The sequence below is a fragment of the Populus nigra genome, chromosome 4, assembly GCF_951802175.1.
Source record: "Populus nigra chromosome 4, ddPopNigr1.1, whole genome shotgun sequence".
Lineage (NCBI taxonomy): Eukaryota > Viridiplantae > Streptophyta > Magnoliopsida > Malpighiales > Salicaceae > Populus > Populus nigra.
The window spans coordinates 2,660,692-2,687,300 of NC_084855.1; the positions used below are offsets into that span (position 1 = coordinate 2,660,692).

The 26,609-nt window shown below is 36.1% G+C and overlaps 3 protein-coding genes, 1 long non-coding RNA gene and 1 other non-coding gene across 15 annotated transcripts; 2 read left to right on the forward strand and 3 right to left on the reverse strand.

Annotated features, from left to right (window-relative positions):
- Window positions 1–725: 725 nt before the first annotated feature.
- On the forward strand, window positions 726–7,320 carry LOC133691425 (transcription factor bHLH155-like). Its single transcript, XM_062111928.1, has 11 exons — window positions 726–1,959; window positions 2,149–2,319; window positions 2,571–2,655; window positions 2,779–2,820; window positions 3,268–3,327; window positions 4,187–4,306; window positions 4,624–5,685; window positions 5,795–5,896; window positions 6,327–6,458; window positions 6,626–6,751; window positions 6,924–7,320. The coding sequence occupies exons 1-11, from the start codon at window positions 1,865–1,867 to the stop codon at window positions 7,002–7,004; spliced, it is 2,076 nt and encodes a 691-aa protein (XP_061967912.1). The 5' UTR covers window positions 726–1,864; the 3' UTR covers window positions 7,005–7,320.
- Window positions 7,321–10,079: 2,759 nt separating this feature from the next.
- On the reverse strand, window positions 10,080–12,299 carry LOC133691316 (1-aminocyclopropane-1-carboxylate oxidase homolog 1-like). Of its 2 annotated transcripts, none has more exons than XM_062111770.1 (3): window positions 11,354–12,294; window positions 10,925–11,246; window positions 10,080–10,486 (listed from the first exon to the last, which is right to left on the reverse strand). In XM_062111770.1, exons 1-3 carry the CDS (start codon window positions 11,905–11,907, stop codon window positions 10,229–10,231), a joined length of 1,134 nt encoding a protein of 377 aa, XP_061967754.1. In that variant the 5' UTR covers window positions 11,908–12,294; the 3' UTR covers window positions 10,080–10,228. The 2 variants fall into 2 exon arrangements, with proteins under 2 accessions (XP_061967754.1, XP_061967755.1); XM_062111771.1 differs by having other exon boundaries at window positions 10,333–10,469; window positions 11,354–12,299.
- A 1,862-nt stretch (window positions 12,300–14,161) lies between these two features.
- On the reverse strand, window positions 14,162–18,892 carry LOC133691095 (uncharacterized). Of its 4 annotated transcripts, none has more exons than XR_009841597.1 (3): window positions 15,069–18,883; window positions 14,912–14,961; window positions 14,162–14,618 (listed from the first exon to the last, which is right to left on the reverse strand). It is a non-coding gene; the product is annotated as an uncharacterized LOC133691095 (long non-coding RNA). The 4 variants fall into 4 exon arrangements; XR_009841596.1 differs by lacking the exon at window positions 14,162–14,618 and adding an exon at window positions 14,737–14,833; XR_009841595.1 differs by having other exon boundaries at window positions 14,912–18,892.
- Window positions 18,893–20,100: 1,208 nt separating this feature from the next.
- On the forward strand, window positions 20,101–25,676 carry LOC133691245 (uncharacterized). Of its 7 annotated transcripts, none has more exons than XR_009841623.1 (4): window positions 20,641–21,678; window positions 21,842–21,911; window positions 22,464–24,263; window positions 24,461–25,676. XR_009841623.1 is itself a non-coding variant. In XM_062111672.1 (3 exons), exons 1-3 carry the CDS (start codon window positions 21,541–21,543, stop codon window positions 24,589–24,591), a joined length of 339 nt encoding a protein of 112 aa, XP_061967656.1. In that variant the 5' UTR covers window positions 20,738–21,540; the 3' UTR covers window positions 24,592–25,676. The 7 variants fall into 7 exon arrangements, 1 of the variants encoding a protein (XP_061967656.1); XR_009841622.1 differs by having other exon boundaries at window positions 20,642–21,678; window positions 22,380–24,263; XR_009841621.1 differs by having other exon boundaries at window positions 20,643–21,678; window positions 22,355–24,263.
- On the reverse strand, window positions 20,347–20,431 carry LOC133693043 (small nucleolar RNA Z102/R77). The gene has a single exon (XR_009842056.1). It is a non-coding gene; the product is annotated as a small nucleolar RNA Z102/R77 (small nucleolar RNA).
- Window positions 25,677–26,609: the final 933 nt, after the last annotated feature.

The window sequence follows — 26,609 nt, forward strand, 5'->3', positions numbered from 1 at the left end:
AATACATCATTAAAATCAAAATGGAGACGTCTAGACAAAATTCCCATATGCTGCTTCAATCATCACTCTCAAATGCCACTCAATGAGCACTAATATGGTTGTAGTGAAATAAAAAAGAAAAAAAGACCCCTCAATTAACCTCGGAACCCAATTCCAACCCATTTTTTAATTAAATTTTAGCATGCAATCTCGTTTGGTATTACAGTATCGATTGTTTTTTAACATGTTTTTTATTTGTAAATATATCAAAATGATATTTTAAAAAAAATATATTTGATATTAGCATATTAAGATGATTTAAAAACACTAAGAAATTAAATAAATATCGATTTGGCTGCAGATGCGAAACCTCCACCGAGAAAAGAGATGCTGCTTCTGATATTTTGAAAATGCAAATTTCATAAAAGAACATGGACGGGGACAATTTGCAATGGAAGGACGGTGGTGTGGGTGTGACAACCTTTGTAGCAATAAAATGATGGATGAAAAGGGGCATCCCCATGGGTAAGTTCATTGGGTTTAAAAAAGGTTCATTGAGAAATGTAGGGGAAGGAAAGAAAGACAAGACCCCTCTTCACAAAGAAGAGATTGTAGGAGAAAGACAAGAAGCATTTTCTTCACTTGGGCATCATTTTGTTGGCCATAACATAACACTACCTAGAAAGTGCACTCATAACACATTACCCTCTCTCCTTTTCTCCCTCCTTTTATCATCCATCCATCCATAAATAATATCCCTCAAAAACCGTAGTCCCCCCCAACTGTGTGAAGAAAATGGAGGGAGCAAGAGAGAGGTTTAAAGTGCGCGCCATGATGCGCAGGATAAGAGATGACGCACTCACACATAGCGCCAAGGTTTGAAACGACACCCGCATCTCACCGTTTTCGCCTTCATTTTCACGTCAGAAAAGCTAAAGTGAACAGAGGGCGCCAAATAGCGGCTGCTGTTACTTGCTCTATTGTATTTATATATTATAAAATAGTCTTGAACTCCGAAAAAGAGACTCGGAATTAAAAGCCATTGGATTTGAAGCCCTCTCTCTACTTTATCCCTCTAGAATTTGTAGAGGAGGAAACAGTGATTCAGTAAAGGAAGGGGGTAAGGAGAAAAAAAGCTTCTTTTCACTCTTTATATCTTTGCCAATGAAAAAGCATGGATTTTCTTGACTTCAACCCTCACTTCTCTTAGCCAAAAAGACTCCAACTTTACTCCTTTCTCAAGAATCTAAAGCAAACCCTTGATTTCCCTGTTTCTTTTCTCTACAGTTAAGGGTTTATTGGAATCAAATTCTCTGTGTGAAAATTGCAAGATAATCTTCTGATTAATTGTATGATTTTTCAAAATCACGGTCATTATTTGAGTGTGATCCATGTCGTCCGATATTAGCTAGACCTGTATTGCAAAGTTCACATCTTCATCAGGCTTGATTTTTGAGAGAGATTGAATTCAATTTTACTAAGATTCATGGCTAAATACAGTGAATGTTGCTCTTTTGAAATCTTGTTTTTTTATCTTGAAAGTTTGGAGTTTAGTGTTGTTTGAATTTGTGAGTTTTTTAGGTTTTTTTTTTGTTGTTAAATTGGGCGTTAGTGAGTGAAAAGAGGGTGGTGTATGAGTGAGGGAATGGGTAGAGATCGCCTGCTTTTGGCTACAGTAGGACCACCGATAAAAGCAAGAGCTGGGTTAAGGAGAAAACAGGCAGGAAGAGGATCTTATAGAGGAAGCTAGCTTAGACGAAAGTAGGATTTTTGTTTTGAGGGTGGGGTTTTTGTTTCACTGACAAAGTTGGGTTCTTGGTAGTGGAATTTGCACTGAGGAGCCTTTTGACTTAGGAATTTTGAGAGGGGAAGGGGAAGGACTGGGATGGGTGCTGACTTGCATAATACTCTGAGGAGCCTCTGCTTCAATACTGATTGGAACTATGCTGTTTTCTGGAAGCTTAAACATCGTGCTCGCATGTAAGTTACTTCAGATTTTACTTCAATATTGTTTCATCTTTAGTTACTTGTAGCAATTCTGATTATATGCAGTTAGTTTAAGTTTATAATTTAGTTATGTTTAACTTTTGGGTATGGTTGGTTATGAGTTCGAGGATATATATTGTTACTTCAAATTTATTCTTGTTTTTTGTTTTAAATATTTAATAGGGTGCTAACTTGGGAAGATGGCTACTATGAAAATTGTGAGCAACATGATGCCTTTGAGAGCAAATGCTTCAGTCAGACACAAGAAAAATTGCATGGTTGGCATTATACTCGTGACCCGCTTGGATTGGCTGTGGCAAAGATGTCGTATCATGTATACTCTCTAGGCGAAGGGTATGAGTTATTCACTGATGGATTTTGCTCCTTAAATTGTCAATAGCGTTAGGAAAGTGTTTTATTTGAGCATGCTTCACATCATTTCCTCCTCGTTTGAATTCTTCATGCTTTTCTTTCTTACCCCCCCCCCCCCTGCAAGTATCCAATTAAAAAGCAGAATTTAATTTAAGATTTTTTTGGATTGTCACTTTTGAAAGATCACTGTGCTTATCAGCATGTTTGAGTTGGAATCATGCTTGGTTTTACAGGATAGTCGGGCAGGTGGCAGTCAGTGGAAAGCATCAGTGGATCTTTGCTGATAAATATGCTGCAAGTTCCTTCTCATCACATGAGGTAAGGATATCCTTGAAATGCAATTGTAGAACTACATCCTTGAAATGCAATTATAGAATTATACTTTTTTAAATATTCCCGTTGGAAAATATAAACAATGTATGTTCACTGTGAGGTTTTCAGTTCTCCGATGGCTGGCAAAGTCAGTTTTCTGCCGGGATCAAGGTATGCCTGCTTTATTTTTTGTTTTCTCTATAGATCAGTGATATTTTCATTGGTCATGGTCATAATGACATAGGATGAGACTGAATGAATTCATTGCTGCATTTAATGTTTCCATGTTGACTTGAAAACAAAACAACCACTAAAACTAATTTCACTTCTTGTGTGAATGATATATATTCCAGTGCTTGTTTTTCCCCGTTCACTCACGAGTCAATGGTTGTCTGTTTCTGTGTGTTGAGATTGATACAAGTGGGACACAACTCATAACTTCTGTTAAGATTTTCTGATATCCAATCTAATGCATGCTTTTCTTGTCCCATAAGGGCCGAAACAAAAATTATTTGGGTTTTCAGGGTTTGCTTGGTGCTTTATGTTTTGATATCCTTTCTTTCTACCAACTAAAATAAGCTGTTACATTGATAGAATAGTTTTTGGTTTTCTCTGCAGACCATTGTTGTTGTCGCTGTCGTGCCATATGGAGTTGTACAGCTTGGCTCTTTGAATAAAGTAAGAAAATTTCTGACTAATTAATCACTGTCATTTACATGCATGTTTATTGATTACTTGAACCAAATTGATGTTGCAGTGTTTTCTACAAGATTCATTGAAATATACAATGCATTTCTGCTTTCATTGAGATCCTCACTTTTAGAAACTTACTAGGCTGTTGTAGGCAGTCACAATCAGAGTCGTAGGCTGGCATCTGTTATTGGTATGCAGAGACTAAGTGGTGGCATTCAATTTCTGTTGAGGGTTTTCTCAAGTTGAAAAAGAATCAATGGAGGGTCTAGTTATGTCTTGAATCCCTAGAATGACCAGCTAATATTTGTCGAAGTTGTAGCTGGAGTTGCTATTGAGATCATCAAATTTGGTTTTTGTACCCGAGGCCTCTCACGCATGCCCCTGATATTTGATTTGGAGCATGACTGGCTTTAATTTTTAAACCTTGCTTTCTTGCAAGGGAGCACACATACACCCCCCCAAAAATTAATGCACCCATGAGCCAGAGCTGCTTGCATCCCAGTTTAACACTCCCCTAAGACATGAGGCTGCTCACCAGAAATGCTAGTTAGTCAAGTGTTACTGGCTCTGTTACCGTTTGTAACATCATAAGCTCATCCTCCAAATTTGCTAGCTTGCACTCTTAATTGATATTGGACTTGAGATGTGTTACATTTCCACTTTATCTGAAGAGAATATCTCACTATTTTTGAGTTGTTTAAGTAATTTTAATCATCACATGGTTGGTGTAAGGTGGGTCAATTGCCGGCTAAAGTGTTAGACTCTGCTCTGAATTTGTAAGGTTGGTCATATACTTGTCATTGCCATCTAATTTTTCTTTTATATTCACATTTGAGTTGAGCAGGTTATTGAGGATGTTAATTTGGTGACACGTATCAAAGATGTCTTTTTCACCCTTCAAGATTTCTCAGTCAGGCATGTTAGTGGTCCATTACAACATAGTATGAAGAATGCATTATGTCCGGTAACTCTCTCTCTCTCTCCCTCTCTCTATGTGCGTGTGCAGTGCAGTGCAGACATGCACGCGGATAAGTGCATGCATGCTCACATCTATAAAGAATTTTTGTCTCAACAGGTTGAGATGTTAGAGGTTTTGGTAATACTAAAATGCTTCCTTTCTCAGCCAGATCTACCTATTTGGCTTCAAAGGTTTTCCTGATGGTTTATGCAATCATGTGTGAAGATGCGAAGGAAGAACCAAATGATTTGTTGCCTTTATTCTCATTTTGACAAAACCATAGTTGTAGTTCTTACATTTCTTTCCTTCCTGATATTCATCAGAAAACAGCAGCTGGATTGAGAAATAAACAAGTGCTTGAAATATCGACACCAACAAATGATGAAAGCATCAAATTACTTCATCTGAGATCAAATGCCTCCCATTTGGATCACCAGAGTCAACTAGGGATGAATTTAATTAGTGACCAGATGTATGGAGGGGAGACCAATGTCTGGAAAGATCCGGGATGGAGATCAGAACACAATGTGACTATGCATTCAAATACTTGTATGAAGGACAAAGTTAATCCATCTGATCTTATACTTCCAAATGACAAGCTTGGAGCTGACCTTGCAGGCATCCCTGCAGACGTCTTTGACACAACCATCTGTGAAGGAGAGAAGTCTGACGGCACCAATCTCTACCCAAAATTGGTGTTGGATGCACCTGAATCTTCAAACATAACATTCAAAAAGGATTTGGAGAAGAAGCTGGACCATCAAGCAGAATCAACTCATTTCAATGCACCAGACACTTTTTTTAAGTTCTCTCCTGGTTGTGAGTTGCTTGAAGCTCTAGGACCATCTTTCATCAACAGATGTATGCCCTTTGATTATCAAGCAGGAAAGAGTGAAGCTGTAAATGGTTTTGAGATGCCAGAGGGGATGAGTAGCAGCCAGATGACATTTGACTTTGGCACAGAGAACCTTTTAGAAGCAGTAGTAGGCAATGCTTGCCATAGTGGCAGTGATGTTAAAAGTGAGAAGTCAAGTTGTAAGTCAGTGCAGTCTCTATTAACGGTTGAGAAAATGCCAGAGCCTTCTATCCAGACTAAGTGTATCTTCAATTCAGCAGGCTATTCAATTAACCCGTCCTCTGTTGTTGAAGAGGATGCACAGAATTTCTCTAACTCAACAGAAGTGTTTGGTGGAATGTCTTCTAAAGGGTTTTTGTCAACCTGTACAAGCATCTGTACTGAGCAGTTGGATAAGCATGCAGAACCAGCTAAGAACAGCAAAAAAAGGGCTAAACCTGGTGAAAAATTCAGGCCTCGGCCAAGGGACAGGCAACTGATCCAAGATCGCATCAAGGAGCTGAGAGAGCTTGTGCCCAGTGGATCGAAGGTAACTGTTCCATGGTCGAGCTGATTTTTTGACTGTTTACCAGTCACATTTCCTAGTCAGGGAAATCTTTTGTATGATATGTTCTAAAGGTTTTTTTTATAAATTGCAGTGCAGTATAGATTCGTTGCTGGAGCGCACAATCAAGCATATGCTCTTTCTAGAAAGCATTACAAAGCATGCTGACAAGCTCGATAAATGTGCTGAACCGAAGGTAGGTCAGACATGTTCCCTGCAAGGGACCTGTTTCTGTATCTGTGCTCCTTGGCCTGGGCAACCTCCTTCATATGTTTGCTCATGGAAATTTTAAATTCTCCAACCTCCTTCATATGTTTTCTCATGGAAATTTTAAATTCTCAATCCTCCATGTTGTTGGTAGTGATTTCTGGAGTTCGCTCTCTGTAAGAAATTTACACCAATAATTTTTAAATTCTGTTATCTATCTATTAGTTGATAGTATCATTATTGCTCAACATTGGCTGACATGCTTCAGTTTGCAATCTTTTGTTGCCAGATGATTTTATCATCTTGATGTTTAATAAGCAGCAACTTGAACTGTACAATTTCATCGGGAGAGCATATCATTATATTCTGTTATATTATTTTTCTGCTGCTTACACTTATATGAATGGCTGAATTTACAGATGCATCAGAAGGGAACAGATGCCTCCAAATATGAACAGGGTTCAAGCTGGGCAGTGGAGGTGGGCGGCCATCTAAAGGTCTCATCAATAATAGTAGAAAATCTAAACAAAAATGGACAGATGCTTGTAGAGGTAAATATATGTTGGATCTGTAAATTATGAGATCGGTCTGTTGTTGTTTCTTTGGAAACATAAACTCAGAAAATCATTGCATTCCTTTGTTTCAGGTTTGCAGCCACTTATTTTTCATTGCTTTTGTTTCTTCTCAATACTCAAAAGTATCCTTTTGATCCATGCAGATGTTATGCGAGGAGGGCAATGATTTTCTTGAGATAGCAGAAGCTATCAGGAGTTTAGGCCTGACAATATTGAAAGGAATCACCGAAGTGCATGGTGAGAAGACATGGATATGTTTCGTGGTTGAGGTATGTCTGAATTATATGTTACAATGGGAGCAAGTCTCAATGATTTCCTTAAAGTATTTCTGAATTACAAATCGATGGGTTCTATAGATCCACGGCCTTCTCTATCCAGCAAACTGCAGTGTTTTTTTTTTTTTTTCCTTCTTTAATCAGTTTTGCATTTTGAATTTTTCAGGGGCAGAACAACAGAAGTATGCATAGAATGGATATCTTATGGTCACTCGTGCAAATATTGCAGCCCAAGACTACAAACTAACCAAGAAGGAAGGCTGGTCAACTCTTGCTGCTCGTCATACTGTTCCTGTGTAAAATAGTGAGTGATTTGTGATCTTTGATCTCTGATTGACCATTATTTTTTATTGTGTGTGTTTCAATTCCTGTTTGTATCCCCACTTTCAAAAAATCTCTAAAGTGGGGAGGAGGAAAAAGAAGCTAATATTTCTGGAAGAGGCTTCTATTTTCTCGGCTGAGAATTTGTGGATTGATTTCTCATGTCCAAGCCAGACAGACCTATCATTTGTTTGCAAATTCCTTAGTGTAATAATATAGCGAGCTATTGGCATTGTTTGGTTTCCCTTTCTTTCCTCGTTACAGCCGTCTCATTTGTCGAGGATCTTCAGAGCATTTGATAAATTGACTGTAGCTCTTGTATTTCCACAAAAAGAGATGTTACAAGGAGTGGGAAACATTAAAAAAAGACGAGCAAAATGATGTTAAAAATGCTATGGTGATTTTGATTGTATTTGCCCTAGGCACATAATACTCTGGAGCAGCTCTTCCGAATAGAAAAAAGTGCGAGTACAAGCTCCCCTCCCGAAGACTTTTTTTCTTCTCTGGAAATATTATTACAAGTGGATCTGGTTTCCAAGTCTTTGAAATTGTGAAGAAACTTGCAGGGCCCATGCCCGTTTATTGAGGCAGGCCGGAGTTACCATCCGATCATTTGGAGAAATTGGAGTGTTTTTTCAAAGCAGCACAATAATAATAATAAAAAAGAATAATGCAGCTGAAAATTTATTTAAGAAAATAGCACGATGTTATTTACTATTCTTTTAAAAAAATTAGAGGCAATTTTAAGATTTAAATTTAAAAAATAAATCGAACTCTATTTTCAGATAATAATAAGTGTTCTATTCTTGTATAAATTTTGCAGGTGAAAGTAGTAATGTTTTCGGTGTAAAATTAAACATAAGATAGGATTAAAGGGGAGAAAATCACAGCAATTTAGTTAAGATAATATATTTTTTTTATACTTAAAACCAGTATACTTCAAAAAGATAGAAGTACATTGATTTTATCTTAACTAAATTGAAAGTACTTAGGTTCTGTTCGTTATCGCAGTTGCCCATAACAACAAACAGGCTTTTAGTCTCAAGGATACCGAGCTCACAGTTGAATAAATAATAGTAATAATAATAAGAGAAAAAGAGCAGTCTGCTTAGAGGCAGTGGCATTGACTTTACAAGTGAAAACCAGTGCTGTCACTATTGATAGCTGAGATTACCAGAGCCGTCTAGCCAGACTAAGCACGTCGTGTCTTACGATCAGAGGATTTTGAGATTTCTCGATGTAGATGATCTCAGTTCTTCTAGTCGTGCAGAGATTGGATGCCTTGTACCCTAAACTACGGATGATTCCCATTACTTAGCTTCTTTGTTAAATTGCAAAGCATATATATATATATATATATATATATATATAAACTTAAGAAATACTTTTACGGATCAGATAAACATATTAATGCAAGAACCATTGTTTTGGCCCAAACCCAAGAACATAATACATGGGTATTTAAAGAGGAATTTGGTTTTCCTTCTTTTCTCCCTCCCTTGAGGTAACTTTTCTTTCAATTATATCAAAGATTCAGCTCTATCTAAACTCCAGCTTTTGAGTTTTAAGAAGGGTTAAAGAAGGAAGCAAGTATGGTGATTGTCTTTTCTGCTGTTTTTTATTAGAGATTTAATAATTAATTGTGGAATGATTAATGAAGTGTTTCGGGTTTTTATATCAATTTGGTAATTGAATGATTTAAGGGATTTTATTAAAGTATTAGTGTGTTAGTTATTGAAATTATGAGTTTTTAAATAATAAATTGTTTAATTACATGATTTGTAAATTTAAAGGTTGGTATATCAGGATTTTAAAAATCTCAATCAACCAACCAACTAGTTGGTTTGATGCTGCCAATCAATCGGTTAGTCTAAATCGGTTGACCGGTTGGCTTGTGATGACGGTCGATCAGTTGGTCATTTTGGTTTACTAGCTGAACCAATAGGAGGGTTAATCGAGTATGTTAGGTTTGATCAGTTTGGTTTATATTCGAGATCAATCAGGTAAATCAGCTCAGCTTTATAATTACATTTTGATCTCTAATCTTAATCTTTTATGTTATTTTTTTTTGAGTTGATTTTTAGTGTTTTCCGTATCCATTATAGGTTTTGTTAACGTTTCTCCTAACGATCTTCAGTAGTCTCTGGTTTTGCATCCATTTGGCTTTTGTTTTTGTTTTTGTTTTCGAGTGAGTGAGATAATATTTAATATACATGTAATATAAATACATTTGTGTATTGTTTAGATGATGAGTATAATTGGTTATATATATATATATATATATATATATAATAACTTTATTTTCTGAATACTCATTCATTCTTGATTTTGCACTCGTATTTTATTGAATCAAATTATATTTGATATAACATTTATTTCATTTAGTATTTATACGAGTATCTGTTATGTATTGATATCGGTATATACTTGTATGAAACTCTTACTAACAGAAAATAGTTAGTCTTTATGCATATTATATTTGTACATCTAGCTGGTAAGAGAGGTGCTAGTCTATGACAACTGATCCTCTTGTAGTTGTCACTTTAAGTGTCATCTCTGATTATATTTGAGTGTCATTTAGTTATATTCGGGCGTCACATATATTTCACTACTTTATGCTAATATAAAATATCATTTTGTTTAGTTTTATTATTTTCCTATTTAATTTCAGATTTTTACCTTAATTTTGAATTTTATATTATTTCTCAGGTATGTTTAGAAATTTATATTTTTCTTCCCTTTCTAAGGCCAGTCTAAGACTTTTTAAAGAGCTGTAAACCTTTTTTTCGAGGCAAACAATTACAGATGGAAATTATTTAGTGACATTGTTGAAATCATTTTATGAGAATTTGTCTTGTTCTTTGATTCCAATCTTTGAGTGGCAAGACTTCTTGTGGGATTATGAAAGCTTTTATTAAAGGTCTATGAAGCAATTGACAATTTACTTTAATACACGCTTTCCCACAACACGAACTCACTAAAGAGTATAAAAAGCTATGCATTGAAGAAAGACATGATAAGGATGATATTATAGCTTCAAAGAAAGGGCTGATATGTTCACTACAGACAAGATGCATTAAATTCTCAACCAGTCGCTGCAGTGGATATATAGAAGTTGAGAATTTGCACCAAGCATGGACATGGGGAGCCTCATGCCAGTTTAAAATGAGAAAGATTTGAGCTGCAATCTAAAGCCCTGGACCTTACGTAAGCCATATATTCAGCCATATTAGTTTCCCTATATCTTGGTGGGTTTATGTCTGATAGAAGCTCCTTGATTGCCCCGTATGGTTTCGAATTATAATTCGCAGTGCCTGGATAGAAAAGACATGCAACTGATGTCCGGGATCCAACTTGTCCAACAAGAACTCTGTGCTCCACACTTTTGAACCTGTCATTGGTGATCAGCTACAAAATGGAAGAAACAACTCTGAAGTCATAATTGTATGTGCAACAAAATGGTTTAACTTCTATCAGCTTTGATCAGTGTTGAGCCACAAATTAATAATGTTCTGATTGATTTTTGAAACGTGGATCATATCATATGATATGATATATATTCTGAGGTGTTTAAAATGGTTCCTCGAGTTATATGATTATATATTAATTGATTGATTGATTGATTGATTGATAATCAAGTGCAAATGGATGTGTCAAGTGATGAGCTAGGGAAGTGCTTCGCTAAATATGGAAGAGGTGCAAGTGGATCTTTATTAAATTTATACTGCTGGTTTCCTGGTTTTCATTCCAGCTGGTGGGGGTCGGGTTGCCTCTCGTTTACCGATCGACTTGGATGAAAATGATGCAAGATGAAAACGAAATCAGGTAAGAAAAATAAAATGTTACCTGCATGAAGTCCCCCAAGTTAACTACAAGAGCTCCTTGCAGAGTGGGGACATCTACCCATTGATTTTGATTGCGAACTTGGAGACCACCCATGTTGTCTTGTAGGAGTAGAGTCAGAAAACATGGGTCAGTATGCATGGTTGCGCCCACCGTCAAGTCTGGTTCAGGACAAGTCGGGTAATAGTGGCCCAATAAAATCTCTGTTTCCATGCATTCTATGCTGGAAAGGTAGTCACTATGAAGTCCAAGTGCCTCCGATATAAGCTCACATATTGTCTTCTTCATTTTGATCATCTGTGTGATGTAATTACGCACTTCATTTCTGCAGGACAATTTAAATCAATCCAACAAAAAGCTCGTGAGGAGTATATATAGTTCATAGATACGCGGTTGTTTTAGCTGATTATATAGCAGATCTACACAGGTTACCTGACTATCTCAGGAAACAGTTCAGGATCCAGTTTACTATCTTTGAAATCAAATGCTACCGTGTCTCTCCAGCAAGCTGGCCCTCTATTCACAAGGAGATCTCCATTGGAGAAGAACCTTACTGGCTTCTTATAGTCATGCGTGTAAAACTCCATCTTCTTATCCTGTGGTTGCTCGTGGAATCGTTTCACGCCGGCTAACATCTCATCCAAGACACTAACTGGAATTCCATGATTAACCGTTTGGAAAAAACCCCATGTTTCTAATGCTTTCCGAGCCTCGTCGACAACCTCCTGTCGTCGACAACCTCCGAACCCTTCAAAGTCTACCACAGGAATCTGAAGGCCGACATCACTGCTCGTCTCGGATGACGGGTTTTGCACGCTCTCTGGTGGGTGTACAAAAAACCTGGGGATCTTGGTCACACCAGAGTCAACTAGTCCCTTAACACCGGCTTTCGTTTCACTGAATGCCCTCACTTCCTTAGCTTTATCATAGCTGGACGACCCATCTTCAAGATATGAACTCACAGCATTGGGAGGCATGACTTCCATGCCTGAAACAATATAGGGTTATGAATATTAGTGAGAGCCGAGATATAGATTGAGGAGGATGTAAGTTGGTTTCAATTAAATAGAGCACAATCAGGACCGAGAGCCTATTCAAGAATAAAGAAAAGAATTCTCATTCTCGTATATATTGTAAGGAAAGAAAATGGAGTAACAACAAGAGTACTGGATGCCCTTGGGTTCCAGATTGTACATGGAACTCGAACAGGACAAGAGGCTAAGATACTACGTATAGCTAGCCTAGGTTGCCCACTTTGTTGACCCTTCATTAAAATCTTGAGAGGTTGATTACAGCACATGTAACATGCAGCAAAGCCATCATCGATCGAGAGAGATCGATGTCCTTGATTTCTTTCCTCCAACTGTTTGACGTCTACATAAAACGTCTTTTATATGTATATTCAGTGCCCTGCCCCTATCATATCTATCATGATTGAAACAATTCATAGATAAGATTTTAGTAATTTATTCTTCCTAACGTGGGTGGTCAATTCGCTTATACATCTTTGAAATAATCTTGGAAAAAAACCTAAGACGTAAAAGATGGATTGCCCACAGCTTAAGCATTACCAAGTTTCCAAAACTTGGCTCGAACTGGGCTGGCCTAGCCAATTTTACTGGCATTTAATGAACCCATGTGCAGAACAAACAAATAAAACCCTGTGTTTACGCTCGGAGGGTGGTGGCCCTGATGGCCTGTGCCTCCTGAATTTGAACAAGACAGAGCAGGGAAAGATGCTGCATAATTACGGCAAAGACTTTATGCATGGTGGAGTTTGATACACGAAATCTTTCTACACACCTGGTATTAATTTTAGATCCAAAACAGATTTTTGTGCTTGATTTTGTATGTTTAGTATCCTCATCTATTTTTTAAAATATGAAATTTCAAAAGGGCTTTTTTTTTTCTTGGTTGAACGTTGAGGCATGCAGAGCCATGAATGTTTTTTTAGAGGGGCAAGTTAGAAATCTTTTTTCTAGGAGAATTGAAATTTAAAAGGTACAATTATTTTAAGGCACCTATGATATTTTTTAAAAACAAAAAATACATATTTTTTTATTAAAAAAAACCACCATACCTCCCATCCGAACATACACTTAAAATTTTACTATTTTTACCCTAATATTTTAAATTGTTGAATTTTTTTTCTTTTAGCAAGGACCCGTGTCGTGCTGGTCTTCTCCCGGATCCGTTCCTAACCAAAAAAATAGGGTTTTTTTAGAATGAACTTATGTGGGAAAATTATGTTTTTGAATTTAGATAGCAAACCATTCCATATAAAATCTTCCAAGTTGATATCGAAGAATTAAGATTTTTAAATATGTTATGAAATAATATAAGTCATTTAACCGTGTAAATTCAAATATAATAGGAGAATGTACATGATTCTTTCCTCTAGCTCAGCAAAAAAATCATGGAGATGCTTGGTCCGTCCTCTGTCTTTTCGTTCTCTCTTTCAATCGAAAATTAATCAAGCCTTTTTCATAAAATATAATAGAATCTTAGCAAGGATCGATCATGGAATAGGTTTCAATGTGAGAGGACGTATGAAGAGCTGAGATTAATTAAGGATCATTTTGCTCACATTAAGAATGAAAGAGTTGACAATATTGATATATAATTCGATGCAATGTGTAAATAAATAATCTACTAGTTGTGTGACATACAAGGAATCATTTTTATTTTATTTTATTTTATTTTTCTAGACAGCGTAAGGAATCATCGAGCGGCCAAAAGAATTCCCATTCAACCGACCAAAATTTATGAGGATAAAAAAATTGGTACTGTGGTAACATATAAAGTTGAGCGTAGACTTCCAGGAAGTACTGTAACAATTAAAAATAATTTAATATTGTGTTTTATTAGAATATGATCCACCATTACAATTAATTAATTAATTAATTGCCATGATAATAATAATAATTTAATGCCCATCAACTTTCCTTTTTCCCCAAATTGATGTTATTTTAAACTAATAAAATATTAATATTCATCAACTTTTTCTTCATAAATAGCAGAAACGTAGAAGACATCTGGGATCAAATTTAAAGACTTTGCATGTAGTGTGTGTGTAGATAGACAGGGGATGGAGACTTAAAGCTACCTTCATTTATTTATTTATTTTTTATATTTTTATCTAAAATAAATAAATGAAGGTAGCTTTAAGTCTCCATCCCCAGCGTTGCTCTCTCCGTCTATGGAACAATATTCCCACACCAAGAATTTTTTCTTCATCAGTTGATCAAAGAACCTTAGTTTTCACTGATAATTTTTTTTAATAATAATCATGTCTCTAACCCATCTTAGCCATTGACTTACCATCCCTATCTTCAAGACCTCATCATCCACTGTCCAAAATAAAATCATGTCGAGTCGAGTCGAGGAAAACATTTCATCCAAAATTGGGTTAAGATGTGCACAAGAGGAGGGCTTGTGTTGTATTTCTTTTACTGAGGTTAATAAAAGGTTGATATTTTTCATGTAATTCATGGTGTTCTGGCTTTGTGCATGCTGTATACTTTTTACGTGTGCGTTTCCACTTGCTTGCAACAGGAAGGAGTGTGGCAAAAATAGTTGTCTTTTCTTCAAATTATTAATAAGTAACTTTGATCTTGAGAAGTCACAACACACTGTAGCGAGCACGTCCTTCCCCTCAACTTTCTGGCCTCAAAATGCTTGAGAGAGACGCCTCTTCCTTCAGAATAGTAGGCCTTGTTAGATCTCTAGCATTGAACAAAATAAAACAAAGCATACCTACCCAATAATTGAATTAGGACAGTGCTGGAATGTTCATGGAGTATAATTCCAAGAAATTATTTAAAATACCCAGTTCATACACCACCCCTCTCATTCTGCTTTCACTTAAACCTATACATGGCAAGAATGTCAAACTTTTGGCGACAAATTTCCCTGAATAATTTAAGCTTCGATTCAGGATTTCAATAAATGAGCCAATGGGCAAATAACACGAAAAACAAATTTTGTTACCTCTGGAATGGCACAAGTGGTAAGCAGCTCCTGTATTAAGATGCACCAATCTGACATGTGACGCACAAACCAAGTTTTCAATCTCTTTTTCCAGATCCCAGGTTAGATTACACAAGAGATTTGCATGTCAATTAAGCAGCTTGCCATAAAAAGCTACCTGAACAAGCCTTTTCCATTATAATATTGCTAAATTATTGCAGCAAATCCCAATAAAAGTCAGACAAGATTTTGATGAGCTCTGGCAAGATATGTATACAGAAAAGGCACAAATATTTCGCAATGTCGAAGATGATTGTTGCAAGATGGCATTCATTTGCTGGAAAATATTGGTGAAAATCAGCTGTGATATATTACAAAGAGTTGACATTCATCAGATGCAGATTAGTGGGGGAAAATAGCAGCTGGTAAATGCAAGGCATTATTAGTATAGATTTCGACAAGCTGACAAACATGAGAGAAGATATATAAGAAACAGGAAATCGCTTCTTTCAGTTACTGGGAGATCATTATGTTTAGGGGACAAAATATCAAAAGATCCCCGTAGAACCTATATGGATCCAGATGGACCAGCTCGGAATAAAAACAACAATTAAAAGGGCAATGACAACAACAAAACAGGTAAAATGAAAACAAAAAAAAAGGCTCCTTCACTATCAAAGAGGCAAACTCACAAACGTCAGTATACTTGCCTACCACAGGACAACAGGGGAAAAATCTCTTAACAGCAACCAATGAGCAATACAGTACAGATCCTTTTAGCAAATTGACCACTGCTTGTCAAACTGACACAACAATCAATGAATTTCGAAACCAAATACCAAGAAATTGCAGACCACAACGAGTGGTAATCACCCAAAGTTCCTGAAGCGATCTGACCATGATATGCCGGTCTGTAAAGGATTCCAGAGGATCTAACAACAGATATGTATCCAAAAACAACTGTGACCTTAGAGGGTTGATTGTAGCCAAACATCTTAAACTCAAAACTACTAACTTCTTAGACTCAAAACTACTAACCTTTTCGACAGAGCAAGCTATTCTTTCAAGTTTCACAAAAAGATTAAAACCAAACCATGAAGTCACAACAATAAACCTTTGGAAGCCACTAAATAAACATTCAAATAAAATGATGGAGAAATTCATAAACGTAGAAAGTGAAGTCCCATTCATATGGCTTTGACAATATCTTGTGCCATTTCTTAAGTTAAATAGCTGAAATTATTAACATGTCACATAGGGACCAGCACTGCCACGTTCTAAAACATGCATGTTCGGCCTCATCAACATCCACTGGTCCCATAACCTTCTTCAATACAGTACAAGAACAAATCCAAATATCACGGAAGAAAAATAATATATCCCCATGAAATACAGGGGAGAAAAAAAACAAGTTTTTTTTTAATAAAAATAAATAGATAAAAAGCCTTTTAACCATATACGTTGGGTCTTGGTAAAGTACATAATGTTTCATGAACCAAAAAGAAAAAAAACTCCAATTAGCTCCTTACTGAAATGAGATACCTACCAACTGATAGCCATTTGTTCCTAACCAGTTATAGTTTTAGGAACCTTCTACTTGTGCTGTCTCCTGGGAAGTGAGTTCTTCATACCTATGAAAAATAGCAGTGCTCCATAAAGAGCAATATTATACATTGAAAGAATGGAAAAGAATTTAGAAATTTGTCAAAACCATGCAGAAAGCAAAACAATAGTTACTATCATACAGAACAGAAACATTGTACAGAATCAGCTGAATCTAACCAGTGTGAATTTGATAAAAAGTTGATTAAATTATTTCTCCTTGCTGTCATAGTTTTAGAAATCATATAGGATTGGAAAAGCAATCAACTGATGTATAATCTGCAACAAGAAAGGACCTTGATATTCATTAAATGAGTACATGATACACCACTGCTCATAGCTATACCCTTTAGATGACCAAAAGTCAAATACTATTTCTTGCACCAACAGTAGGTAGGCTCCAAGAGAACTGCCAAAGATAAATAGGATGCCGCCAATGCCCTCAAGAAATATCGCAGCAGTGGATAAATGTTTGATCTGCGCATACATATACCGGCTAAAATTACAGAACAATATGTGAAAAAAGACAACTGGGAGTGTGAAACATTCTGGTTATGAGTCAAAATCATTAATTGTTGGTGTATATCTATTCACGGTTGCACATGTTGCCCATACAAGTCCCATTCATCAGTTGTCCAGTATATAAAGATTTTCCAGAGTGCCAAAATGGATACCCTCTCAAATAATGCAAAACAGTCCTAAGAATTGAACGGGTCACCATTTAATTTAAGTCATTTAGTCACTGTCTTCTAATCACTAAACCTGTTTGCAATGTGTGCATGGAAATACACAAGAGGCATGCTAAGAAATAAGAATCCAGTATGACAGCTGACTCTTTACAGCTGTGATTTCAATCTTCCTTAAAATAACACCGACAGTTATACCAAGCAAAGTTTCCATGTTCTCATAACCAGGGTTTGTCATATTGTGTGTTGTGTGACAAAGTGAGAAAGGCCCTTCGTCACCAAGCAGCATGCCCATGATATTCCACCTAGAAATCCTAGATGCCAGCTGCCCCATTGCCATTACAAAAAAAGAGGAAAAAAAGCAATCACTACACACCTGAGTTCAAGATAAGTATCAACCTCCCACAATTTTGGTTTTATTTTTCTAATAAGCCTACAATCTCTCTCAAATTTTTCTATGGCTGAGATCCTCATTTCAATTTCCGGTACTTGTATGCCAGCATGAGACTGCTCACGACTGGCAAACACACCAAACTTTGGTTTCAATGCGTTCGCTGCTGGGCCCCCGGCAACCCAAAGTTCATTAAACCTGAAATTAAGGAAGAGATTATGACAAAATACTATCCAAAGAACTTTAACCAACAAATGAGGCGGTCATCATTATACAAACAAAAAACAAAAGATAAAAACTGGTTCAACAACATGAAATGCCTTATTATTATTATTATTATTATTATTATTATTATTATTATTATTATTTCCAAACAAAATAAAGATTACAAGGCCACATTCAAGGAATCAAAAGCTTAATGCTGGTTTTCAAACAATACATAGCTGAAATTCAATGTCTCAACCATCACATCATAAAAGAAAAGGATAAGATTCTTATCAGAAACTCAGTGCTAAACCAAATCAACAAATCTTGTTAATACGCAACTTATACGGCATCTCCAAAAAAAAGCAGGTGGGCTCTAACACAATTTCTAAACAAAATTAGTGAAGCATAATTCTGTCGACCCACTCAAGAAAATCAGAGGATAGTGGAAATGCACGGCCTATTTTCACATCCATAGAAAGCCTCAATTCCATTCTAGAGACGATTTCGGCAGCACTAATATTATTTTTCAACGCATTTGCTAACCAAACCAAGATCATACAACTTTCCTACTCTTGATTATGCTTTATCCAACTAGGGAAGCAAAATTACTCCAATACAAACTTAAAAACTATTATTATTATTATTATTATTATTATTCAACTTGCTATTAAAACAATAAAAAATGTAAATAAGTTGTTAATCAATCAATTAAAAATTAACATCTCTACATTTATTTAGATAATTAATTAAATAAGACAAAAGTATTAATAATTCAAACAAGTAAACCATGGGTTAGTATCGAACTGATAAAATCCAAAAAACAAGTATAGGAAAAGAAGGAGAAGCAGATCCATTCAAGCAAAAAATGCAAACAGAGATAGAAAGAAGTAGGGTATTGCATGCGGGGAGTATGAAAACAGAGGAAAAGAGAACTCGTCCGAGAAATGAACTAATGAAGTGAAAGCCATTTGTTGGTAGAGAGAGAGAGAGAGACGCAGTGAATCTCTCACTCTGTTTTGCTCCGGGACAGGGAACGGGAATTTTTTTTTTTCGATAATAATAATCTTAAAAAATGTACAGTGAAAAATGGATTTTATGGCAGACTTTAAGAGGTATGAGCGGGTTAAATTTGGTTTAAATTCAAAGCATGCCCTTCGATCTGTTTATATTTACGATTTAAACGGCTTGTTGTTGACGAGCTGGATGTCAAGAGAGGGCAGGAAGGAGATTTCAATCAGAAATCCTAAAGATAACTTTTTATGCAGGGTAAATTCATACAATAAATTTTTAGTGTTCTTTGAGGTTGAAAATACTTCTACTTATCTAGATTATGTTTGGTATTATAGTATTTATCGGTAAAAATATAATTTTAATTTTTTATATTATAAAATCTTCAGCACCACACCAGCAACGTGTGCAAAGTGATAGCTTAAGGAGATTTCAATCAGAAATCCTAAAGATAACTTTTTATGCAGGGTAAATTCATACAATAAATTTTTAGTGTTCTTTGAGGTTGAAAATACTTCTACTTATCTAGATTATGTTTGGTATTATAGTATTTATCGGTAAAAATATAATTTTAATTTTTTATATTATAAAATCTTCAGCACCACACCAGCAACGTGTGCAAAGTGATAGCTTATGAGGTAACGTTAGAATTATCTTAACAACCCCTTTATTTTAAAAAATAAATGGAAATATGGTGTAAATTATATTTTTTAAAAATTTAATTTGTTTTTTTATTAAAATTTAATATAATTTATATATATTAAATTGTTTTAATATGTTAATATCAAAAATAATTTTTAAAAAATAAAAAAAATTATTTACATGCATTTCAGCATGAAAAATTATTTAAAAAGTAATCGCTACCACACTACAAAACATACTTTTAAAATACGTTGAGATAACGAGCGTGATGTACGGATCTCTAATTAGGCACTAGAGGCTTTTTTATTTTTTTTTATTTTCATCCTCCTTAAATTGCACGTTTAAACTTTATTTTTTAAAAAATAATTTTTTAATTTGTTTTTTTAATTTAAATTTAATTTTTATTTATTTAATTTAAAATAATTTATAAAAATGATTTTTTTTATGCAATATATTATCCTTTAATTCTTTCATATGTCATTTTGGTTAATTAAAGTCACCACGCCATTTTAGCCTGCTGATCATCAATATGCATATACAGGTTCTCTTCTTGCATGCAGGTCCGCATGAAACTAGGCCTAAGGTTGATGAAAGCATGGAGCAAAAGCAGTGACAGTTGGGCAAAAGCTGAGAATGCATCGCCTCCTATATATGATCAGATTAATGTATATTATAGCCAGTGATCTTACCAACTGCTTTATGCATGGCGAATACTTAAAATAGCATGCACTTCTACGAAAACATATACAGTCGAGGCTGATTTTGAAGTGGTGAAATCTTTTCCATACGAATGGCTGTTCAGTTAAAGCCACCCTTAACCACACAACCCAGTACAGGCAAGCACATCGATAATCAATGATCAATGGCAGGTACACATTTCAAAATTATGAAGATAGAAAACCAAGAAAAAAAAGAAAAGAGAATGATCAGATAGAGCTAATACAATGATGCCATCATTGCGGCAAGATCAAACCAATAGGGAAACACATAATCATCATTTCATTCTCTTTAACAGCTTTGCAAACACATCAGCTCCCTTTTGAAATCGAAATAAACCCTAAACCCTAGATAATCATAGAGAAATAAACCCTAGAGAAGAGAGTCACAGAGCGGAGGAGAAGGCGGCGAGATTTTAGTCTTTCACCATGTGGAGGGTCGTGGATTGAAAACCCTAAACCCTGGAGAGACATTTATAGATCACTGGCGGTGATGAGAAAGGGTGTATGTTTAAGCTCAAAACTCACGAGCACTTAAGGCCCACGCTAACTAAGCCCATTTGATAATTATATTGAGTGACCATAATAACCTCCTATCTGTAGCATAATATCAAAATTAAAATTCTCTTCAAAAAACCAGAATAATCTGCTGAGCTTCCGTTCGCCTTCCACGTCTGCCCCTGCTGCTCGCTGAGCTAAATCCGAATAACTCTCGCCGCCGCAATGTAGTTGCTATAATCAGCAGCTAATCACTTGCCACGCGTCCCTGTCAAGCTGCCTCCATCATGCCCTGACCACCACCACCACACAGCGGCCCCCGCCGCCGCAATTCATCTCCACCTGAAAGCCTCTCTCAGAAAGAACAGAAAACCAGTACCTAAAACGCCTCTTCCACGACATGTGTAAGTTACGCTTTGAATTCCGTTTCCTTTTTTTTTCCAGATTATTATAACTTCCAACTTTTTTAGTAATTTTTCCTTTTTTTTTTAGTGTTTCATCTATTACAGATTGTAGCTAAAATATAATAAATAAGCAAGAAACATGCAGGAAGTTCCTGTACGGTGTTATAAACAGGAGCCAATAAAAAAGTCCAAATCAGAAAAATTAACTCAAAAATCTTCTTCAAAGACTGATAATAATAAAAATAATAAAAATGGAGCTGCACTCAACAATTACAGCTCTGGTGATGACGATTTGACTGATAATAAGTTGAAATTAGAGCTTGCTTGGCTTATTTTCTGAGGGATAATCTACTGTTGTATCAGGCCTCTTTCTCTGTTTTTTTTTTTTTTCCCGGTAAGAAAGATGTTGTGGTGAACCTAATTAATCCTACAGGGATTTAGGTTAAGGTTGGTGGGTCATTCTCTTGGAGCTTCTGTAGCTTCTTTACTAGCAATCATGCTCCGTAAAAATTCAATTAAGGAACTTGGTTTTATCACTAACATCATTACTGCTGTTGGCTATGCAACTCTGCCCTGTGTCTCCAGAGAACTGGCTGAAAGTTGCTCTCATTTTGTTACAACCATAGTAATGCAGGTGGGTTGATGCACTCAATTCTCTTCTTCATTCTCATTCATTGGTGTTCTTCACATGAAAGCTATTTTTTTTTTCTTCTCCTAGAAAAAGGATAAAATAATCTTTCAATGCTGTTCTCTTATTACTGTTCCATTGCTTCTCAATTTCCTTTTTTTTTTGGCAGGATGACATTATACATAGATTAAGTGCAGCTTCTCTGGCAAGACTGAGAAATGAATTCTTCAAACTGATTGGTGAGTATGCTTATGCTGACAACCTGAAGGATAAAAAGCTGTAAATACATGCCACTAGATGGACTAGCAACTTTGAGGAAAACAAAATTTTAAATATTAGAAGGACCAGAAATCAACTTGATTTAATAATGCGTGTGTGCAGCAAGTACTCAACTATTTGCTCAGAGTATCAGTTATTTGGGTTGTGAACTTTTCATGCTTGTTTATTTAAGGCTGGAAAATTGGAAATTAAGATTGTTGACTTTGGGAACATTTTGGGAACTTTGAATGCATTAGCAAGTTCCATCGTTATATTCTTCAGGTTTGATGAAATGATGATTTTTACGGGTCCCTTTTGTTTGAACTATGTTAACTTTCTTGTCAATTTTATGATGAACTATGTTAATTTTCCATCATTATGTTAACTTTCTAGAATTCACTTTAATGATCTTTCCCATGTATAGATTGTTGATTTGCTGAACTTCACAGATGCTTGAATTGGCTGTGTATCATTTGCAAACAATTTTTACCTTGATCTGTAATCTAGCGTACACCATATGAGAATTTTGACAGAGCAAAGAGAAGTGAGAGTTGTCAACTATTGGCTGTAAAGTGGATCCAGAATTCTTACACCTGTGTCAGGGTGTGAATAAACAATCTGATTAGCCAGTTCATACCAAACAAGGTGATTCTTGGGAGTGCTGAGAATTTCGATTTTTTTTTTCTTGATATCTAGCAATGGATGCAGAAAACTATAGAAGTGTAAAGAGGTTATGAGGGATTAACTTGAATGCTCCAAACTGATGGCAGTTTAGAAGATGAGTACAAATAAACTATTGCTGTTCCGGTTGATATTTTTTTTCTCACTTCCCTTACCAGCTTTTTATTGCTTGTTGGTGTGCAAGGTAAGTTAGTACAAGTTACATGCATAAGTAATGGGTTCCTTGGGAGGTGGAAAATGGGCAAGCTTGTCTAGTCTCTGTTTCATTTCATTTTTCATCCGTGGTGTCTCTTAATGAACTCGTAAAACTTCTGAACATGTAAATGAGTTCATAGGTTCCAATTTAGAAGAAAATTGATAGCCTATGAATGAATTATTTTTAGCAACATCACTTGATTCGTGTAGTTTTTTTTTTTTAAGTTGAAATTCCTTTTAGGCAACAATTTTGCATCCACTATATTCTTTGCTATTTGTATATGAGTGTGGTCGAGAAGGAGGTCTGGAAAAGTGTGATAGGTTTGGTCACAAATGCAACGCAGGTCATCTCTTCTGGGCAGGATGTTGCTCAGAAACTTGTTGATTATGCCAGGTTTGGTAGCAAGAAAAATTCTTCTGGTAACACCATCCTGCTGTGTCCTGATTCCGGATGGCTGGAAAATGTTTTATTTCTTGAACGATATCAGTTGTATTTTTAGGTTGGCTATCAAAAGACCTGACACCAGACAGGCTTAATTTGGATTTAGCATCTAGTAAAACTTTAAAAGAATGGTGTAGATGTCTGTAGAAATTTTTTTTTTGGGGGTACTAAATTGGGATGCAGATAGACTACCCCAGACTTCTGACGAAGCAAATTGCCCATCCCCATAGTATTTACTCACAAATGTAGGAACTCCATCGCTGCACCTTTGTTATGGCTGAAGATCAGGGTATCTCCATGAATGGGGCCACAGGGCATGGAGTTGGCTTGGAATTCTCGAACCCCGAGCTAGCATTGAGCAAAGATATCAAAGGCCTTTATCATTGAACCAAGCAGTTTTTGGTGGTGTGCAAGAATTTCTGTCAGCAATGGGTTTAGGTGTTTGGAAGGCTATTTGAGTGGGGGTTTTATGCCAAGACCAAAAGATTATGTTGTTATTGAGGATTAGTAATGGTGAAGCAGTGTTGCAATATTTGGAGTTGGATAATGTGAGAAAAGAGGGTTTGGAGGCTGCCTGGGTGCCTGGGTGCCGTATGCCGTGAAGTGTGAACATTGAGTACCAAGAGGTACTGTATCAGCTGAATTCGGGTTTTTTCGGAGACACTTGTGGAAGAAGTAAGGGTGGGTGTCTTGAGAAGAAGTCACAACAGTTTCCAAATGAAACAGAAGAATTTGTTGAAAAGTGCAAGGGGAGAAGTGGGGAGGGGAGCTTAATAAGAGAAATTATTTCAAACCAAGATTTCAGAGTGATGCTAGGTTGGATGTTTTACTTAAGAATTACAATCATATTTGTAGGTTCCAGTTGATAGTAGTCTTATGGAAGGTAATGTGTGAATTGTGATGTTGGAGAAGCCATGTAGCAGTCCAATCTTCATGGACTGGCTGATACTAAATCGTTAACTCTTGCAAATAGAATTGGCAACCATTTGCCTGTCATAATTCCCTGAGCTACCGGGTGCTTCTCTGATTCCCGCACTTTGTCTTTGCCTTTTCTTTCTATAATTTTGTTGCGAGTAACCATTGTTACAGGTAAAAATCTTAATGGGCCGCAGCAAATGTTGCTTCAGTTCATATTTCGTTCAATGCAAACGACCACCATTTATCAAGGGTGGTGGTTTTCTTTCCTTCTCTGAACAAACTCTTTCTTTACAGATTCTCGATACCGAAGGCTAATTAGCAACGACAGGAAAATATCCATAAAGCTCCCGGAGAGGCATCGGTGCAATCTGAAATCTAAGAGGTTGAGGTATTCAACTCCAAATTTCCCCACGTTAAAAATATGAAAAGGGAGGGGGGGATTGATTGTCTTCTCTGCAAACAGGTTTATGCGGATAAGCATTATGAAAAGAAAAGAAAAGGTCTTTGCCATTAAGAATATAGTAAATATTTGAGCTTACCCATATAACTGCAAATAATGGGAGTAAGCTTCCCCACCATTACCTACCTTAAAAAGTAATGGCTAAGCTAGAATTGGCCGTATCTATTGCCACTTCTAGGCCACCCTACCCTAGGGTTCATAGCATCCAAGAAAAAGTAGAAAACCAATGCTTAACACGCCTTAAACACACCGACTGCTAATGCTTAGCCAATTAAAAATTGTATGCCTCATGAACACGCTTTCCTTGACTTAATTTTGCACACAAAGCTGTACCAAACTAAATTTAGATGTTGTAATTCTGGACTCAACTTTTGAAAGTGTTCCTATTCGTGCATGATTGTGGAAACAAAAAAAATAATATTATATCTTGCTTCAATTAATTGTGCTCGATCTGTTCAAGAATTTGGCCCCGTCCAAACACTAAACGGCCATATCCAAAATACTAGACTGCCAGGTATTTCACACAAAAAAATCTTCCAAAAAATCACGCAAGTTGCCATAGGCTGTAGAGATGAAGAAATGAGTGGTTGCTTGCTCCATCTCTTATTGATTTGGGCTACACTTGCCCTAGAGAAGAAAACTGAGGCGCCACTGCTCGGCCTGGACGAAAATCATGTGCTTCAAAAGGTTACTGTCCAATACTCATGTATTCGAAGCATAAAGAACAATTCTATTAATAATTTGATAATTTTGAAAAAAAGAAAAGAAAAGAGGGTGGAATGGGACCGGATTTAATGTGCAATCAGATCATGCACAGTACTGTAAAATATAGAATTTGTGATGGACTGCACTACTAAACGTAGAATATAGAATTGCAAACAAAGTATGTGCTCTTTTGTGGCTGGGAAGAGAAAAGTAGTGTACAAGTTTTTTTTTGGTCGGGAGAAAGCAATGTACTTCAAAAGTAGATTAAGAATGTTAAGACAACTCGTAAATTGTCTACATATGTGTATGTGTATGTGACAAAGAGAGAGAGTTTTTTTTTCTTAATTTTCCCTCTTCGCTAGGGTTCTTGTGGGGTTTCCATGGCTCAAGAGTCAAGTCCATATGGATTCCAAGCTTTGAATTGAATTTAAGCTAAGCTTCTTCACTCAACTATATTGTGACAAACTTTGTAGGACCATACAAGCCACATTTCTACAGGTTAACTCCTCTCTTGGTCAAAGAATCCTTCGAATGAAGCTACCTTGTGTCACAAACGCTACCCTCAGTTCCTCCCACGTTGTCTCCACCTGTGATTTAGATTTCTTACATATAAAGTATAAACTGGTCTAAGTCATAGAAAACCCCTATTGATCACTAGTTATTTTACAAGATAAAAACAAAATAATCAATAATAATCCTCTATCGACTCAATTGAAATGACATCCCCATTGTCCTTGTGTGTTACAACTTAGAGCTTACTCAATCCCTAGATCGGGGTTTGGACTTTGAAAAATTGCCCCCCATTCAAAATACATCCAAAATTTATATTAATGTGTTGATTAGCAACATCATTTAAACTATATAATACATACAAGATTATATATTATATAATTAATTACAAGGTTTTAATATAAGTTTGAAAATGAAGCTTTCTAGCGATGTTTCTCAATCATTAAGCAATGACATTTTCGTCGCCAATCTTATTGTCGGGATCGAAATTGATGTTTGAACGCCTAAACAGTATTACTTACAAGCATGGTCTTGACAGGGACTTGACCTTCGGTTTAGGATTTTCAAATTTACAGAAAACGTCCATGCATGATGTATTTCCCCATGTTTTGTGAGAGATCCCTTCCAAGTTCAACACAATTATTGCATTGTGATCTAGGGCTGAGATGGGTTGGATTAAGACATTGTAATCATGCCTGATACCTCTGAGAATTTGCGTGACTGAATCAATTAAACAATGAATGTAAGTTTTAGTATTCTAGCTAGATT

Excerpts from the sequence above, each read along its gene's own strand:
- LOC133691425 (XM_062111928.1), top strand. The coding sequence starts at position 1,865 with ATGGGTGCTGACTTGCATAATACTCTGAGGAGCCTCTGCTTCAATACT. Across the intron at positions 2,320-2,570 it reads GTATACTCTCTAGGCGAAGG|GATAGTCGGGCAGGTGGCAG; the intron begins GTATGAGTTATT and ends TTGGTTTTACAG. Across the intron at positions 2,821-3,267 it reads AGTTTTCTGCCGGGATCAAG|ACCATTGTTGTTGTCGCTGT; the intron begins GTATGCCTGCTT and ends TTTTCTCTGCAG.
- LOC133691245 (XM_062111672.1), top strand. The coding sequence starts at position 21,541 with ATGCTCCGTAAAAATTCAATTAAGGAACTTGGTTTTATCACTAACATC. Across the intron at positions 21,679-21,841 it reads TTACAACCATAGTAATGCAG|GATGACATTATACATAGATT; the intron begins GTGGGTTGATGC and ends TTTTTTTGGCAG. Across the intron at positions 21,912-24,460 it reads TGAATTCTTCAAACTGATTG|ATTCTCGATACCGAAGGCTA; the intron begins GTGAGTATGCTT and ends CTTTCTTTACAG.
- LOC133691316 (XM_062111770.1), bottom strand. The coding sequence starts at position 11,907 with ATGGAAGTCATGCCTCCCAATGCTGTGAGTTCATATCTTGAAGATGGG. Across the intron at positions 11,247-11,353 it reads CTGTTTCCTGAGATAGTCAG|AAATGAAGTGCGTAATTACA; the intron begins GTAACCTGTGTA and ends ATTGTCCTGCAG. Across the intron at positions 10,487-10,924 it reads ACTTGGGGGACTTCATGCAG|CTGATCACCAATGACAGGTT; the intron begins GTAACATTTTAT and ends TCCATTTTGTAG.